Source organism: Adiantum capillus-veneris, chromosome 3, assembly GCF_014529385.1.
Source record: "Adiantum capillus-veneris isolate H3 chromosome 3, ASM1452938v2, whole genome shotgun sequence".
Taxonomy (NCBI): Eukaryota; Viridiplantae; Streptophyta; class Polypodiopsida; order Polypodiales; family Pteridaceae; genus Adiantum; species Adiantum capillus-veneris.
The window spans coordinates 177299074-177317910 of record NC_140933.1 but is presented as its reverse complement, the minus strand read 5'-3'; the positions used below and the strand labels follow the sequence as shown (position 1 = coordinate 177317910).

Here is an 18837-nt window from a genome sequence, read left to right as displayed (position 1 = left end):
AGAATGCAAAAAAGAAGGTATGGCCGCAAGCTGCAGCCTGCATGAGGAGAAAAGTACGCCATCTGCCTGTTTCTGCATGGGAATGTGCTGCCAAGTGGGCTTGCATGGGAAAGAGAGACGGGATGGCCAAAGATAGGGAGGGCTGCCATTGCAATAGAAGGCAACCGCGGGGTGGCCAGACAGTAAAAGCTAGGAGGGGACCAAGAAGGCGGGGAGGCTACCAGAGAGCGGCCAAGAGGACCAAGGGTAGTTTGCCAGACACACCAGGAGTTTTAGACACGTTCTCATGATATGAAAATAGGGTAGAATGTGTGTTTTCATAGACATAAAGATCAAGTTCAATCACAATTTAGAAACTTTAAAATGAATGTTCTAGTTCCTTCATAAAAATGCTTGTTCTAAAGTTAGAAATATTCCCTTGACGTTTCATTCTTAGAAGACATCATTGCATTGTGAGAAAGTAATTCATATGATGAGAAAAATTTACGATCATTGCTATTTTTCATTTAAAATTCTAAGTAAGAAAACCTACTTTACATGGTTAGAAAGTAAACTTTTCATGGTTAAGTGACTAACATGAGAAAAATTCATAGGACCTTTCTAAGATAATAAAGTAATTTTCTCACAACATAAACATCATATTCTCATCATCGTAAGAATAATTTCATTATGATAATACAATTTTGCTATTTTTATGATTAAAATAATTTTCTCTATTTAAAATTATACTATTGAATAATATACTAGCTAGGATAAAGGGGCCATATTAACGACCTTTATGATGGTGCCGAGTGAAAAACATGGTTGCTACATGATTTTGATGACTTTGTGCCCAAAACGCCGATGAGGCAAAGGTCATGTTGCTACAAAGAGGCCATGATAGCGTCTTTACAAACATGGACGACAGAAAGCAAAAATTTTCTCGTGAAAAATAAAGGGGTTGAAGATGCGAGACAAGCATGGGCTTATTCACGGATGCGGACTCGCGTGGACTCGAGTCTGCTCTCAACCAATAAGAGGTTGATTTAGCTCTCAAAAACCATCCCACCAAATAGCACTCGATGTCTTAGAATGGGTGCTTTTATTGAAGTTGTTTTAAGCCCCGTCCGTTTTCCTACAAGGGACCATCCCATTATTGGCCCCCCTACCCTAAAATTGTATATTTTGATACCAAAAAAGTCAGTTTCTCTCTCACACCTTTCTATCACCCAAGTGTGGTGGATTGGTAATTCCACTTCCCTCTTGAATAACAATCTCTCTCTCACACACCTTTCTATCACCCAAATGTGTGGTAGATTGGTAATGCCATTTCCCACTTGAACAGCAGGTCTTGAGTTCAACTCTCATCGTCGGATAGATCTTTAAGGTCTCTTGGGATAGTTTCCCACGACGTTAAAATACTCTTCTTCTTCTTCTTCTTCTCTCTCTCTCTCTCTCTCTCTCTCTCTCTCTCTCACACACACACACACACACACACACACATACACATGCTTTTATGGATTATGTATGTATTTCCTCAAAACCATCTTACATATTCTACCTATCTAAACAAAATCTCCTAAGACCTAGAAATTGTTCAATAATATGAGCACACTTTACTTTTGATCTATATAAGATTCTTCAATACACCATTTAACATCTTACAAGATAAAGAAACCAAAAGTGAAACACAATTTTACAGAAGTACGTTAATTTTGATTGGTAATTTAAAGCAATATATATTGTAAAACATTTAGCGTATCGAAGTTGGAAGATATACCATAAAACTTAAATCAACATTATAACTATCATTCAATTCCAACATCAATTCTTACTATGAATTGATTAAGATAAAACAATCACGTCTTGAGTGGCAACAAGCCCTATGCGTTGATTTACATGTACCTTTCCCAATGCAATTACCCAAGAAACTAATGTGTCCAACATGACAATCTTTGATGTAGACCCTTTTACGTCCACAAAATGTACGTTGTTTGCTTCTTGTATTAGCTTCACCTTAGAAGGTAAGTTTCCATACATGGCATCCACATCATTTTCCCGTAAGTACTTCATGACAATTGCTTCCTTGTCCTCCTTTGTAAGGACATCTAAATCAACACTACTCTTGCTTTTGATGTCACCCTGATAAACACCCAAAGAAGTAATCATTTTTGTACAGGTTGAGGATAGCAACCAAGTAAATAAACACATAAATAACAATACTAAACACAAATCAAATCACACACCTGTGTAAAAAAAGATAACTTCCATACTTGAGCATCTCTATGTCTTTCTTGTCTCCCTTTCCGTTTTAGTGTTGTTTTCTTTGTAATGTCAATATTTACAATCAAAGACATTTGTGTAAGCTTAACCTTCAACTTTCAAGCAAAACACTTATAATCAAAGCTCCATAATGCACTACAAAAGTAATTCTTGTTACATGAGTTTACTTAAAGAAGGAACCTCTAAACTTTGAGCGTTTAAGTATAAATTCATAAATGTAATACTCAAAAGGAGTGAGAATTCAGCTTATATGTATAAGCATGCATAAGTGGCAATTTACTATAGCATGCATAAGCACCTCATTTATAAACGCACTAAAAATATATCCTTCATACAGTAAGTCAAGTCCCACAAAACCAAGGTAAAGAGCCAAAAAGATAACTCCAATCTCAATCTCTATATCTAGAAGGAGCTCTCACAAGACGTTCACGTCTTCCTCTTACAATGGATACTTGTGATTCCTACAAAAAATTAGATAACTTGCAGAACATTCCTTATACAAGACAATCTATATTCAACTTAAAGAGAATGAGCAGTCACCTTAGTATCTTGTTTGGAACTTTGAAGACCCTTGTTGTTAGCATTTGTGATATCACTCAACGCCTACAATAAAACATTACTTTAATCCACTTGCACTTGAAAACCAAAGAAACAAACTCAATCTACAAGTAGAAACTTTTTTCTTCACACTCTTTTCAAGCTCTTTTGAATTTGTCCTCTTTTTGGAGCTACCTTCAACCTACAAGTGACATGTGACAAGACTCAAGTAGAGAGTTGACTTGTATTTAAATACATACGATTCTAAATTTTGATGTATACAATAAGATAGAATTCTTACGAGGTTAGAGTTTAAGTGAAAAAACTTTTTCCTCAAATTTTCGTCTACTTCAATGTCCTACAAGATTCAAAGCAAGAAATCATGTAAAGTTCCAAGACACTTTACATAGATGTACATACTCTTCAACTTACATTCTCAAAATCACTAGAAGCTTTAATTTCTTGAGATGCACTCTCATCATCTTCTTTCGTCTTGAAGGCCTCTTTTGTGCAAAGTGTTGCTTGTCTTGCAAGATTAGAAGTCATATCAATCTATCAAAGAGAAATAAAAACACACGATGTTGAAAGAAACTAAGACCATAAATCAACCCAAATTAAATAAGCATCTTGTAATTCATGATTGCATGCATGTTGCACATTACCGAGTGATATTCATGAACTAGCTCATCGACTAGGACGTTTGATCTTCCAATTTGCTTCTCCATAACTTTTGAAGTATTGGCAAACTTAGCATTGTCGTCGTTGACAACATTCTCTTCACAAGTCCTTGAAGCTATGAGTGCACATGGAGACGTGATACTCATTTGACCATGAGTGAAGTGATCGTCCTAAATAAAGGAACAAGAGTTTGACAAGTAACTAGATAAGCAAAACAATATAAGAGTAAACATATTATTGCTTTTCACATTATAATAAGAGATAGAAACCACTTGAAACACGTACCTCATTATTTTGCAAATGAGGGAAGCTCTCTTTCTCATTCTCATTAATGCTCGGTTCATCAAAAGCCTAGACAACTAGCATTATCACCATCTTTAATATAAGATTATCCTCGCACAACAAACTCTTTTACAAAGCACTTATAACAACTAGCTTTGTCCAAGAAAACACTGAAATCAAGTTCTGTAAGCTAAAGTGCAATACCTCTTTGATTGTTACACTTTCATAGCTGGACATTTTTTCTTCACTTTCGCTCAAGCTGGTCAATATCTAAAAATTAAACACTTTGCATTCATGTCTAACATGTGAGATGTATCTAATGGTTTAAAGCAAGTAGAAAATTGCTCTTGCTTTGTGCAATATCCTACCTACCCTCTCATGGACGATGCAATGTACAAATGTAATTTTACACATTTGGAAAACAATGAACTTTGGCAAGCTGCATACTACTTGAGTAGCACTTCCCATAATCAACAACTACATGTATTATTACCTCCTCCTTTTCAAGTTTGTCAATATTGGTATCACTTAAACATACACATGTTTCATTATTTTCCTGTAACATATCAAAATGAAAGTATTTATTAAATCAAAATGTAGTTTTAATTAACATTCCATTATGAATATTTTTCCATTGCATGTACAACATAATGCCAAAGCACTTCAAGTTGCAAGCATAGGTGATAGTCTTGATAGACATCTTCACGTCAAGGGCCTTTTGGTATGAGTTTAAAACCAAAGATAGAATGCAATGCAACATTTGTAGCACTTATAATGAGAACAAATATAGGAAAACACATGTCTAGAAACGAACGTATCTGCATAAATTTGCATGTGAGATCAGCCTCAACAGACCAGCTAATTCCCCAATTGATGGTGCCTATACCACAACCACCTTGGCCTTGAGAGCCTCATCAATAGCTATTCTTAAGGCTGAAAACGCTGCTGCATTTGCTGCACTTAAGGCTGAAAATGAGAACGCTAGCAGATATGGGAATCGTTAGCAAAAACGCTAGGCAAATTTGGGAAGTGTTGGCGATGGTGGTAAGCTGGAAACGGCAGGTCAGGGGGAGGTACTAGCGATCTGCAAAAATGCTAGGGCTGAGTGTGGGGTGAGGTTTAGTAATGGCAAGGGCAGGCAAAGAGGAGAAGTGCAACAACAAGAAGCATTCGGGAGATCTCGGCTTCCTCCTTGTACACATCTTGTATATGATGATGAAGTTGTTCCTTGTCGCAACCTCTCTCTCTCTTCGCTTCTCTTTCAAGCTTATACATGTGCACGGAGTCCCAACCACCCTTCAGAGGTTTGCCCCACCTTGCTAGATTGGCATTTACTTTACTTTTGTTTGCAAATCATTGGTTGCCGAAAGAAAGCCTAAAAAGGGTTCTAAATGGAGAGACTTTAAAGGCCTCAACTATAAGTCGGATAGGGGAGAGGACAGGATTGATAGCCTTGGCAGGACCTAAATGGTCGAGTTTTGGTTGGCTGGGAACCGCAGCCTCCTTCCCTCCTCCTAGCCAGCTTCCTTCACCACTCTCCCACATATCTGCCAATTCTAAAATCAAATATGTGGCAAGCTCCTAGTGTGGCAATTCTCAGATCTCATGCGGCTCCTAATTCAAAAGCCACTAAGTCTATCCCCACTTGGTGGCGGTGGTGACCTGGCCACAATGTCCGCTAGACCACCGTATCCCTGCCACGTGTCTCTGCCCAGCGAGTCCGTCTAGTGTGAACCGACCAGACCAAAGACCAACTGTAAACTAAATGTCCTGTGAAAGTGACACTGTAGCCTGCTACAATATCACATAAAATCCATCGAGATCTCAGACCATGGTCTCTCGGCAATCGCATCTAGATCCACACCGGATCTTACTGATGTCGGATTCTGTTAGATCTCACTGATTTATGTCTCGACCCAGCCTGTGCCTCCTATGTAGGCAGCCCATTGGACACTAGGATCAACAGAAGCGGAAGAGAAGATAGCCAGCGTTTTCAGCCTCATCTCCTTGGCGTTTCCAGCCCGGATCAGCCAGTGTTTCTCAGCCTCTCCATCAGCGTTTTCAGCCCTAGATGGTCAGCGATTTTCCGGCAAAACAGCCAGCACTTCAAGTTGAAGCGCCGGCAAAACCGCAGCCTAGCCTCGTCGTGGTTGCAGACCCCTTGCCATCAACACCGCTAGTAGATCTCGGCATTCAACCTTAGCGTCATCGTCGTCGTCGTTACCTTCGTCAACACAGAACCCCAGCACCCAGTAACCCTTGTGCCTTGGCTCGGCATAAGGATCCACAGAACCTCGTCGTCGTTGTCGTCGTCGTCATAGACTTATCAATACCTTGTCGTCGACATCTGCACCTATTGAGGCCTTCTGCTGCCCCAATCCAGCCCCAGCCCATTGCTGCGTTTTTCAGCCAGTTATCCTCTCCCACTCAGCCCCTCCCTTGGCTCTAGGAGGTGGTTCCAATTTGCTGCAAGTTTCAGCCAATTTTTGCCGACTATTGTGGTGGTCGGAGGGTGTCAGAGAACCCCAAATCTACTGCGTTTTTGTGTGGACAGTTTTCAGCCAAGGTGGTCTTCACATCTGAGACGTTTTGTTGGCCTCCTAACCAATCTCCATTGGTGGTCATAGGTAGTCGACATCAAAGGTCTATCGTAGGTACATCAGATCAGGCCCAAAGGCCCATTTATTGGAGAGGTATCAAGGCAGTATCATCTCCCTAGTCTCAAGTCAAGTAGTAGTCATGCATCAAGCATCAAAGGGTGTATGTTCACTTTATGCAATGAAAAATTATTACCATTCATAACGGGATGGGGGGCCATTGAGAGGGTATTGGGACCCTAGTTGGTGTGTGGTCTTCTCTCTCTCTCTCTCTCTCTCTCTCTCTCTCTCTCTCTCTCTCTCTCTCTCTCTCTCTCTCTCTCTCTCTCTCTCTCTCTCTCTCTCTCTCTCTCTCTCCCCCCCCCCCCCCCCCATCATCTCTATCCGCATTCTCTAAAGAAAACTTGAGATCTGAAAAGAAGCATAATTGAAGCAAGGAAGGGGTATTTGGTACATGTATACAGAGAAACTATATGAAGAAGTAAACTTCAAATTTGGAGTCCGATGCGGTGACTACAAATGTTCTTGCTTTTACTTCAAATCTACCTTCAACTTCATTAGGGACTTGTAGAGAGTTGCATTTTAATAATACTCTTGATAAATTTCTTTATCAGCACCAAGCTAACTGATGGCTCTACTTCCTTGGCAGGACTTAGAGGACCTATTCAGTCTCTAGAGGATGGGGTGGCTAACGAGTCAAAGGTTGTTGGCCTTCGTGAAACTCAAAAATGGGACAAGAGTATGTTTCCTTCTTGCATTGTGAGCCAGACTTTGGAGCAAGATGACTCGACTGGTTCTAGGAGGCAAGGCCGACCTCCAACTTTTCCATATACCTTACAACTATTGATAAAGCATGCCCCAAGGCATGGTGCACATGCGGAGGAGCTCTAGCTTTTACTGTTGATAGGCTCTTGGAGCCAAGGAGACACTAATGATGTTTGTACCTGCTTGGTTGTCATTGGTGGATAGAATTGTCTATCCACGTGCCCTATGATGTTCTGTAGAAAGGTGAATTTGATGCGGTGGTGTATAGGAAATGTAGATTATTTCCTATACCTATGTTTTAAATCTTGCAGGCCATCTAGTGGCAGAATCTTTGAAAACGATGGTTCATATGTATATCAAGATCAAATTTACACAAGAGTTTTCCTCATTTGACACCTCTCTTGAGGTTCCTAGAGGCAAGGCCATCCCCTGCACACCACTTTACAATCAACGCTTTTTGCATCAGCATTGTTTTGCAAATCTGGAGTAGATATGTGTGCATCTACCCACTTTTGGAGCCAGTCTACAGTGCTATTTGGACATGTTTTTCAGCCCTACCTCACTGCAAACCAGAGGAACACCTCTTTTTGGACTCTATCGCACCTCAACATATCGATCGAGGAGATTTGAGCACACTGTTTTTTCAGTATAGCAACAAAATTCAGCCCTGCAGCAGTAGGTGGTGGGCAGCAGCACTCTACTTATGTTTTCATGGATATCAAAATTCAGCCAAACCTGTACTGTGTTTTCTAAAGTGGTAGTAAACAACATCAATATCTTCGTCATCCAGTGACACCGGCCCCCATGTCCGTGCTTCATACATCCGATGGAAAGGTATTCCACTACTGTCTAGACCTATTTTCAGACCCCAATAGGTTGCAAAACAAAGGAGCACATAGATCTCCACCTTCTGGACTGGACAACGGTCAAAACAAAGCTATCATTACAAGTATTTAATGGTCTAAAGATCAACAAGTCTAATGATTTGGAAGGCTGATAGATAAGTATTTTGAACTTTTCTTTTTCCTCGACCTGTCAGATGGAGTGAAATCGGAAATTTATGCACAAGAGCATGCACATGGGCTTTGGGAAAGATTGGTAGAACTCTTTAAGAACAAGTTATGTCTTTGGCTAGAATACTAATTCCTATAAAAAATCCCAAGCTCATTTCTCAATTCGTCAGTCAACCAAATACGCATGCCACCTATCTCTCACAAACTGGCTACCACAAGAACCACTATCCAACCTCCATCTGGCACTTGAGAGAGAGAGAGAGACCCCAGGCCCGACACTTCAGCAAAGAGAGAGCAGTCACAGCAGCAGTTCAGAAGTTTAGTGTGTATATATATATATATATATATATATATATATACATATATATACATATATAAAGAGAGAGAGAGAGAGAAGAAGAAGAATAGAATTTTAACGACGGCACTTGAAGAGAGAGAGAGAGAGCTTTGATCGTAGCAGTTCACCTCCTAATCCCATACTTCCACTCAGGAATTTCAACAAACCTCACTTTCAACCTCCTCCATGTGCCACATGGCATTGTCTGAATTTGGGCCTCCGTAATAGAGTGAATACATAGGCCATGTCCTAAAATTACAATGCAGCCTTGTATTGCCCTCCCGTGGCTTTTGATGGAGTTGGAATCCTTTTTACTTTTTTGCCTACAATCAATTATCCTAGAGCAATGGAGTGCATTTTTGTCTTGTCTCGCAAGTATTGTGTACAAGCTTATCATTTCAAAGAAATTTGTTAAGGAAAAAAAATTCAAAGTTAGAAGTATTGTGGATTTATTGATATCTTGTCTCTCAGAGTTAATCTGGAGATGTTTCTATTGCAATTAATACCATTTCTAGGAATGTTTTTAAATCCATTGCTAGGATTGCTAGCAATCAACACGATTGCTAGGATCTCCTTCTTGGTTTAATCAATAAGGTTTTGTGTGTAAAAAAAGTATTTGATTAATCAAAGCCTCTTATGTATTCAAAATAAAGCAGTCAGCACTAAGCTTAAAGAATTTCTTCTAATGCCGCATCTGATTCAGTTACTTGACAATACTTCAAGAAGCAAATCAGTAGTCTGGCGAAGTTACCATGCCAACTAGTTTACACAGTGTACGTTCTAAATGTGCAATTAGAAAAAGAATCCAGCCTTATAATAGTAAGCAATTGGTCATTGAGAAACCCTTACATAAAAGATTTTATTGCATTAGCTCTCTTTCAAGAGTTTCCCTAAAGTTTAAAAGGGGGTTTTAAATAGTGCCTCTTATTATACAAGATTATACCAATGTTAGTACTACCTTTGTCATCACAAGTGGCAAGACCTTGTCATTGAGCCTTTAAATTGCGAGAAAAATGTTTGATGGTTTTAACTTTCATATATGGCAGGTAAAAATAAGGTTTCATTTAATGAAAATGGTTTGTGAAATATTGTCAAAGGCATCTATATACAAGGGAGCACTAAATGAGGGCGCACTGTGGCAATTTAACAATGATATGACCTTGGGAATCATAGACAAAAGCATTGATGACACTTTATTGATTGTATTAGTCTTCACTCGTAGCAAAAGCAACATGGGATGCTTTATGTGGTTCTTCACGAGTTGCTTGTAAACAATTATATCAAGAAACTCGTGAGTCGTATATTTTTTTTGCGCTTATAAAACTCTTATAAAACAATCACAAACTTCGATGGAAAATCATTTAAGCCACCAATAGTGTGCTTGAACATTTGACCCGAATTTCAACAATACTTAAAATAATGACATCACTTTTTTTAAGCAATGGTAAGATGTCTCATCTCTATTATAGTCTCATCTCTACTTAAAAGGATCTACCAAAACCAAAACTTTCTAACAAAAAAGCTTCATAAAACAAGAAGGAGAACAAGAACTCAACAAAGACTCATTAATTCATTGAAGGATTCCTTTATGCCCAAGCAACATCGCCTCTTACATGAAGACAAAGAATTATTTCAAAATGAATGAACTCACCCTAGTCCCTACTATAATGTAAGCTGCCCAATGTTTCTTTGAGAATGAACGTGCAATTTTCTTTGCATGGGTCAACATAAACAATACAAAACATTTAAGGTTAGATATATATAACTTTAGAACATCAAAGTTTATAAATAGTTATCGTGCAAAAATGTGGCCAACATTTTTATATAACATAATAGAAAATATAAAATTTCTAAATTTGGAATAGAAGTCTAGGTAATCATCAATAAAAAGATATTTATCTCTGTGGTACATAGTTAATGTATTTTTGCCCACATATTTGAAAACAAATGTAGATTATCTCGATACTCCTTCTTTTCTTGAAGATATAGCTTTGTTCTTCACTCCATGCCATCTTTTGCTTTCATAGCAAGCTCTGAGAGAGAGAGAGAGAGAGAGAGAGAGAGAGAGAGAGAGAGAGAGAGAGAGAGAGAGAGAGAGAGAGAGAGAGAGAGAGAGAGAGAGAGAGAGAGAGAGAGAGAGAGTCCACATTGTAATGCTCGAAGTGTTTCCTACCTAGCTTGAATGGTTTGGTATCCAACATGTTGTTCACTCAAGCAATTATGTCTTTGGAGGGAATGATTGCTTGGGTGCCGCTTCATAGTTGATGAATGTGCCATGACTTTGCTAGTTTGATGAGAGAGAGAGAGTGATCCCCCAAGCTACATGCTTACATCCACATGGTATATGTGAGGTGCCTTGGATATGAATCCGCCTATTGTCAAAGATATTGAGGCTCATTGTAGACACCTAGTTTTTCTTTCATTTTCTATATGTTGTTTATATGGAAGGCCCACTATATACATGTTCCACACATGAACTCAATGTTTACACCTTTCTATTTTTTTGGCATTTTTGTTGAATTATAGGAGGAGATGATTCACTCTTACTACACAATTAGCATACGTCAAGATTCGGGCCGTTTTAGACAACATATGACCTTTTAGGACATGGTAATCTTCACAGACCTTCTTTGAGTTTTGACAACACTACACGATCGTGCAAAATGTGGTAGTCTTTATTGGTACAAATGTGATAGTGGTTGTTGCTGCACACTTCTATATATTTACACACGTTAAGACAAGCCATCCACTACCATGGCTTCCCAATTTAGCCTAAATAATGCAATCTATGAATGTCTCCCACTACTTGATCGCCTCAAGAGCCTCTCCCTGTGTCTGTACAAATCTAGCAAAAAAAACCCGAGGCATCTTTGATCTTGATATCTGACAAAGCCCTCTCTAAATAGACAATGAAAGCGGTCTTGTATCTCATAAGATACTGGCTGATGACATATGTGATGTAGCTTAGTCTCTGGCTCTATATGGCAAATCCTAGTCTCTACTAGTACTCTCTCAAATCTGCAAGTCTCAATCACTAATTGATGCGATGATGTGAGCATCTAATCAATAGCACATTGGATCCCATGGGATAAATGAGTGTCCATATAAGCAAGTCTGATCACAAATCCATCCTCTGCGAGTTGGAGAAGATGCTCTCAATAGAAAGACATCTTCGTGCCCACCAACCTCTACGTGGCTGTATCCATGTGCTCCTGGTATCTAGCTGAATCAGATCCTGACGTGCGAGTCTAGTGATCATTGACCGTGTGCGAGATAGGGAGGGTGCATCCAAGGAGTACTGGAACGGAGGCAGTTTGTCCATGTTGAATGAGAATGAGAGAGAGAGAGAGAGAGAGAGAAGAAGAAGAAGAAGAAGAGAGTTTTAACATCGTAGGAAGCTATCCGAAGAGACCTTAAAGATCTAGCTGACGAGGAGTTGAACTCAAGACCTGTTATTCAAAAGAGAAAGAGAGAGAGAGAGAGAGAGAGAGAGAGAGAATCGAACTTTAACGTTGTAGGAAATTGACATGCTTTGAAAATGCTGGGCGTTTACCGCCAAAAATCACAGGGCGACGAAACGAGAGAGAGAGAGAGAGAGAGAGAGAGAGAGAGAGAGGGGAGATTGCTTGCGTGCAAAAATGGCATTCAACGTCAATTGCAATATGGATCGCCTTCCCATTAATTTGCTGGTTCGTAGTGGTAATTGCATACAATGGCTAAAATAAGGTCCAAGCTGCAGGACATAAAATTTTCAGGTATGCTATGCACGTTCAGGTTTTTCATTTGTGCAGGTTCTCATTTTACTGTTCTTGTTGTAATCTAATGTATCGTCAATTTGACATTGGAACTAGCTGTGTGTGTGTATATATATATATATATATATATATATATATATATATATATATATATATATATATATATATATATATATATATATATATATATATATATATATATATATATATATATATATAGATAGATAGATAGATAGATAGATAGAGAGATAGAGATAGAGAGAGAGAGAGAGAGAGAGAGAGAGAGAGAGAGAGAGAGAGAGAGAGAGAGAGAGAGAGAGAGAGAGAGAGAGAGAGAGAGAGAGAGAGAGAGAGAGAGAGAGAGAGAGAGAGAGAGCCTTCAGCAGCAAATTTAATGCGGCAAACTCCATATTTTACAACCTTCAGTGAATACCAGCTAGTGGACAAATCTGTAGGAGAAGCTAATTACAAATTACTCAGAAATGAAGTTCTTATACTTGTCATAGAGCCTTGCATAATTTGTTGGGATACTAGAGTGGTTAGATCATGTTGCTTGCTCATAACAAAACTTACATGAGAGGAGGTGCCCTCTCACTGCTTTTGTTGATTTACAATCGTTCAAAACAGGCGAGTTCCTCTTCACCATTTCAATAAAGGTGAGACCTTTTAACAACATGTCGGTGTCTTAGGCCAGCAATAAATATGACGAGCTACAATCTCCTTGGAACACCAAGGAGAGCCTAAAGCTTTTTGGCCATTCCCATGTCCAACACATCCTACAGTCATTCAATCCAAGAGATAAAATCTGGGGTAAAATGCTTGTCGAGACCGTCTTTTGTCTTTGCAAGGACATAATAACAACAAAATTTCTTAACACATCCTCCTAATATTTTATTCAAAGGGAGGATGTGTGGGGCAAATTATCCTTGCCCAACCCTTGATAGGCGTAAGAGACATTGCGTTGGAAAAAATCCCTCTCACCAGGTATCAATTTAAAGCCATCAGCTTTATGTATTTGTGTTTGCTGGAACTATCTTCCAGGAGAGTACATACTAAAAAGGACATTGCAAGCAGGATTGTGCAAAGTGGAAGGCAAAACAAGCCAATACTTCCACAGTTGCATCAACCCCACCAACGACGACCCCGGCAGCCCCGAGCACTACATTAGTGGTACATTTTGTACCAAGTCTCCAGCAACCTCAGATTTTGCTCGAAGATAAGCAGGACGTCCCCCCCCCACACTATTAGGGTTATTGCACGCTTGTGGCTCCGCCAACAAGGATCACAGTTTCACCATTCTCTTCGACACAGGTAGTATGGAGGATCTTTTGTCTCCACAGCTAGCCGCCAAGTTGGAGTGTAGCAAGTAGCCCTATGTGTTGGATGTTGATGGATTCACATCAGACATTCGCACATAGATCACGGAAAAGGCAACTCAATTACAGTTTTCGGTTCGACAGCCACATTTCAGTGAGATGTTCTTGTTGCACCACTCACAGGTTGAGACATTCGTCTTGGGAATCCTTGATTTGCTATTCATGTTCCAGTAATAGATAGTAAATCTGCCATGTTTTGTCAATGGACTGATATAAAGCTAATGATTTGATCAGACAATAGATCCCTCGAAAACTTCACGATGCAGATAAAAGGGGGAATCGTAAACTGCATACGGGGCACTCCAGTCTTTGAAAGAGGGTCGTAGAGAGGAAAAGGAAAACTTTGCGTCCCCACTTTGTGCAAACACTGGACCTTGTGAAAGCCTCAGATTTGCTGCCAGATTAGATGACATAGGAGGGTTTGCAAGTGTATGCTGAGCATTACAAGAACTCAGATTGGATGGCAGAGGAGGATTTGCAAGTGTATGCTGTCCATCATCGCTGTCAGTGAGATCTGCGTTTTCAGCTCTGCTTTATGCGAGAGATCTGCTGTGTTTTTCATTGCAGATCTGCGTTTTTATAGCCAGCTTTCAACGCCTCATTTCTCAGATTTCCGGGTGGACAATTGTGCAGCAGTTTCACTTGTAGACGGAATAGCCTCTATGACGTTCAAGGTGGCCTTCCCACTAGGTTCTGGTTTTTTTGGGCAATCTATGATCAGATGAGTGACCCCACATTCCGTGCAATAGGCGTCGATCCTTACAATTTCCTTGTGAGGACAATCCTTCATCAAATGATCGCCACTGCATTTAAAACAAGGTCCTCTTACGGGCGGTGATGCCCCTTGCATTGGTCTCTGCGGATAAGTAGGTTTTGGTCTCATGATTCCGCCATTTGCTATGAATAGCAACTTGCGTTCGTCCATTTGGTACCTACCTTCTCTGGTCGCACTCAATTCAGATATCACTATGGGACTATTCGTACTCCAAGGTTCTGGCATAAAAAAACTCTTCTGAGGCGTGATAACCATGGTGTCCACCGCTAGGTTCCTCATAGTATGCCGGGCTAGGCACTAATGCCTGCTCATTTGATTCCTCCATTGCAGGCGCGTATCGTACTACGACAGGTGTTGTTCCTGGTAAGGGAGGTTGTTGCCCTAACACTGGCTGTGGCCTCTCTATTCCTATGGGTCATGGCAGATTTCCTACTGCATATCTTGGCGGTGGTGGCGCGTGAGCTTGTGCTACTGGGGCTGGAGGCGCATACTGCCGCTCTCGCACGTACCCTTTGTTATAATAGCACTCCTCTGTCGTGTGATTCGTCCACTTTTGTTCCACTGCACACCACTTAGGTGGTCTCAACGGTTGTTGAGGAAGCGTCGGGCAATGCTAAGTGAGATGATCACCTCCACATGTGTAGCATCGCTTCGGTTGTCTAGGAGGCGGTTGCATCCTTCTAACTACTTCCTCTATAAGCTTTTCTTGCCTCATCGGAGTCTCCGTTTTTGGTGTTGTTTTCTCAGATTTTGTGGCACTATTTTGGGATGATGCATCGTCGTCAGCGTCTCTGGGATCCCCAATACCATATACTGTGCAATTATCTACCAAGTAGAGGGCCTCTTTGACTAGCTCGTTCAAGCTAATACACCGTTTCATATGCAAATCTTTCTAGAGATCCGCATTTCGGAGGCCTTGTGTAAAGATAAGCATTAGCCTTGACTGCGTAGGTAGTTCGTTGTCTGGACAGAACTTCACGTATCGCTTTAGCCTCAAGGCTGCTTTCCTCACCGTTTCCCCTTCTTTTTGTTTGAATTTGTGAATTTGCGAGACAGTATTGTGGGCGATTCCCCGTTGGGAGAATTCCTCTATGAATTTGTCGAACATTTCTTGAATCGTCGCAAACTCTCGTCTCTTGACCGAATCAAACCAAGTAGCAGCGTCGTCTTCTAACGTCAACCCGAATCCGGAAAACTATGTAGGAAAATCAAGGACTTCCTCTGCACGGATTACTCGTATGAAGGCCGCTACGTGATCCCTTGGATCCTTGTCTCCTGAATACTTCTTTTTGACCCACTTTTGGACCTGAGAAGGTCTAATTCTCCTATGATCCATGACCCTCATCATCTGGCCTTCCACAACCCGTTAATCTATTCATTGGTGCTCCTGGTCTTATCCCTTGGATCGGATCTATCTCTTCATCCAACCCTTGACCTCTTATTGGCCTAGTAATGGGTCTCTCTGGCCTTGGCACTCTTTTGGCCCTGGCTCTTTCTACCGCTGGCGTACCCATTGTTGCTCTATTCGTCATGAAAGCTCTACTCTCACCATGATAACTATATGATGGCGGTGGCGGTGGTTCCAATGGCCCTGTCATGACCGTATGTCCACCTCTGATATGGCTCCTTCCTGGTGCGTCATCTCGGTGCAACCAAGAACTTAACGACTGTGGGTCTGCTGTAGGCTCTTTAGGTGCATGCACCGTATGCCATGGCGACTCTACTACTCTTGTCCTCTCTAGTTGACTCGTGACGATATCCATTTCATCACTAAAAGGATTGGCACTATGGCTGGGTGTTGGTCTTGGCCCGAGTCTAGCTCCTGGAGCAAATCCAAATGCTCCGTAGATCGGCATTTTTTCCATTTCTTTGAGATCCATGGGCTTATACTCACGTCCATACTTATCCGCATATAGAAGTTCACTTCCATGGTACGTTTCGTAGGAGAATAGGTACAAGACCTTCTCCATACCCAACTCTCTAAGCTGAGGTTCTGTGCAACGAAAGTAGGACTTGGTCCGCCCCTCTTCGTGCTCGTATATTCCTTCCTCACTTTGGTCCGTCATAAACCTTTTAACCCTCTTTTTCAAAGATAAACGTGGCCTCGGGATGGTCTACATGAGGTGGTTGGTCCTCTCGTTCCATCACCATCTTTCCCCTTGACATGTTGTCTTTGTACTGATTGTAATTTTCAGGGTCTCTGACTATGAGATAGTGTCCACCTTCCTTGTCTCTATACCTATCGCCATTGTCATAAACCTGAACGTTTTCTAGACCTCTAGCAGGTTTCTCTTCAATGCGAACACACTTGCGTCCCCTATTATCGGCGTAAATGAGGGCTCTGTGTGCGTTTGTTCCTTCTAGAAAGATGGTGGTGTACCTAGGCGTTTGTGTCTGATATATGCTTGCTGAGGTACCACCTACTTTTGCTATGGTTGGCAGGTGACCTCCTATGCGTGGGTCGGCCATCTCGTAAAGTGAGCGTTCCGAAGAAGTATCGGTGTCGCTACCTTCTTCTATGATTGGTGCAAGGGAATCTATCCCTGCTTGATTTACGCTCCCTTCCGTGGATACCAAACTAGCTTGGTCACCTCCTGTCCTGAGATCTCTCGGCAAAAGTTTTCCTAACTGCAAATACATCAATTGACAAGAAAAAGTGCCTTGCAACTCAACCCTCTTACCTGATTGGTCGGCTAGCAGTCTTCTGTGTCGTCACCTCGGTGTCGAGTGCTCCTGATACCTGTTTTTAGGCAAGTTGACAAAAACTTTGCCGCTCGGCCGTTTAAGAGTACTCACTATAATTTACACACAAATTTGTACAAAAAATTTCAAAAAATTGCTGAATCTGGACCAAAAACTGTGCAGTTGGTCTTGAATTTTTCACGAAGTGTTTGACTATGATTCTGGAGTCTATTTTGAGCAACCAGGGTACCTATGGGATCCTCTCAAGGTGTACTAGGCACTGGTCTATTCATAGTTCCAAAATTCATCAAGTGGCAGCAACCGCGGTTGGTGCCAAAATGCTCTGTTTGGGCTCTAGTCAATTTCCACTAACTCCTTATGTCTTGCTGAGTCTCCTGAGCCTATGCATGAAGCTTTTAGACTCTTTTTGGGGAGTTTGGATATCAATCTACTGTTTCAGACTCTGCTTTGGTCTCTGGGCTGTTTGGAACTCTTCCACTTGTCCAAACTTGATGGGGAAAGTTGATATGGACTCCTTGTACTGTCAGCAACCTGGGGATATGGTCAAATTTCCAAAATCATGAAAGTGGCAGCAACCGCGGTTGCTGCCAAAATCACCTGTTGGAAATTTTGCTTATACCACTGGATAGCCTGCTCTCTGTGGAGTCTAATGACCCTATGTATGCCAATTTGGACAAAGTTTGGGTTGCCAAATGCCAAAATTTCAACCAAAAAGTGCAACTTTGCAAAAATTGCTCCTTTGATCAAGATTTTGGGTATTTGATCCTGTGGAAAGTGGTTTTGGGGTCCCTTGGACCTTGGGCACCTGTGGCTATGACCTGTTCCCTAAAATGAGCCAAGTGGCAGCAACCGTGGTTGGTGTCAACTGGGGCTTTTGCAACTCTGGATGCTTGCTGTGGGTTCCACTCCTCTTGGGCTTTCCAATGATGCCCTGCACCTGTCAATTAGACACTCCTAGCATGTACAACTTCAAGTTTTTGTATTTCAAGACCGCTTCACAAAATTTGATCAATCTTTGCACAAATCAACTCAAAAAGCAACCAAATTTTCCAGATTAGCGTTACTAGTGCATATACAAGTGTGCAAACAAGAAATTTCCAATTCGGCACTCAAAATCACAAAATACGCACACTTAGCGTTTTTGGTCACTTTATGGTTATCCAAGGCGATCTTTGCACTCTCGTGACGCACCAAAATGATACCTAAACTAATCCTACTCCTAATGCTAAGCTACTAGGGGGTGGTGGTGTGATATGCACAAGCAAATATGACGTAAACGACAAAAACGTAAAAAACGCTCTCAACCAAAATCAACCGCAACACGCAAGCGATCTCCTAACTCCAAATGAGGACTCAATGCACCGAGCACTAAAACCACACTAGAGTATACTAGCCTATAAGGTAACCTAAGAAGAACTCCGGTCTCCTCGGTCCACCTGAGAGCTCGATAAGCCTCACCTTCTCTCCTAACCTAAGATGTAAGCAAAAATAACTGTAACACGCGGGAACGGATAGAGAAGAACCTCACCGCGACTCCCTCCGTCTAGTGTAAGTCCTACGTCCCCGGCAGCGGCGCCAATGTTGGCGAATCGCCGCGATCGGACGATGTAGCGAAGCGAGAACTCAAACCAACATACAATATGTCAATCCGAGGGCGTAGCTGACCCGACTAGTGCATGGAAACATCGCATGCTATCTCCTAGACGACAAAGCAAGGAGGAGGAAGAGTCACGAATGTCCTACAGGCGAAACAGATG

At 41.2% G+C, this 18837-nt stretch overlaps 1 protein-coding gene across 1 annotated transcript; it reads right to left on the bottom strand.

Annotated features, from left to right (window-relative positions):
* Nucleotides 1-1824: 1824 nt before the first annotated feature.
* LOC147462243 (uncharacterized) lies at nt 1825-3996 on the bottom strand. The gene is made up of 9 exons (XM_086502996.1): nt 3964-3996; nt 3763-3828; nt 3462-3647; nt 3232-3351; nt 3101-3157; nt 2939-3001; nt 2803-2865; nt 2706-2723; nt 1825-2121 (listed from the first exon to the last, which is right to left on the bottom strand). Exons 1-9 carry the CDS (start codon nt 3994-3996, stop codon nt 1825-1827), a joined length of 903 nt encoding a protein of 300 aa, XP_086359122.1.
* Nucleotides 3997-18837: the final 14841 nt, after the last annotated feature.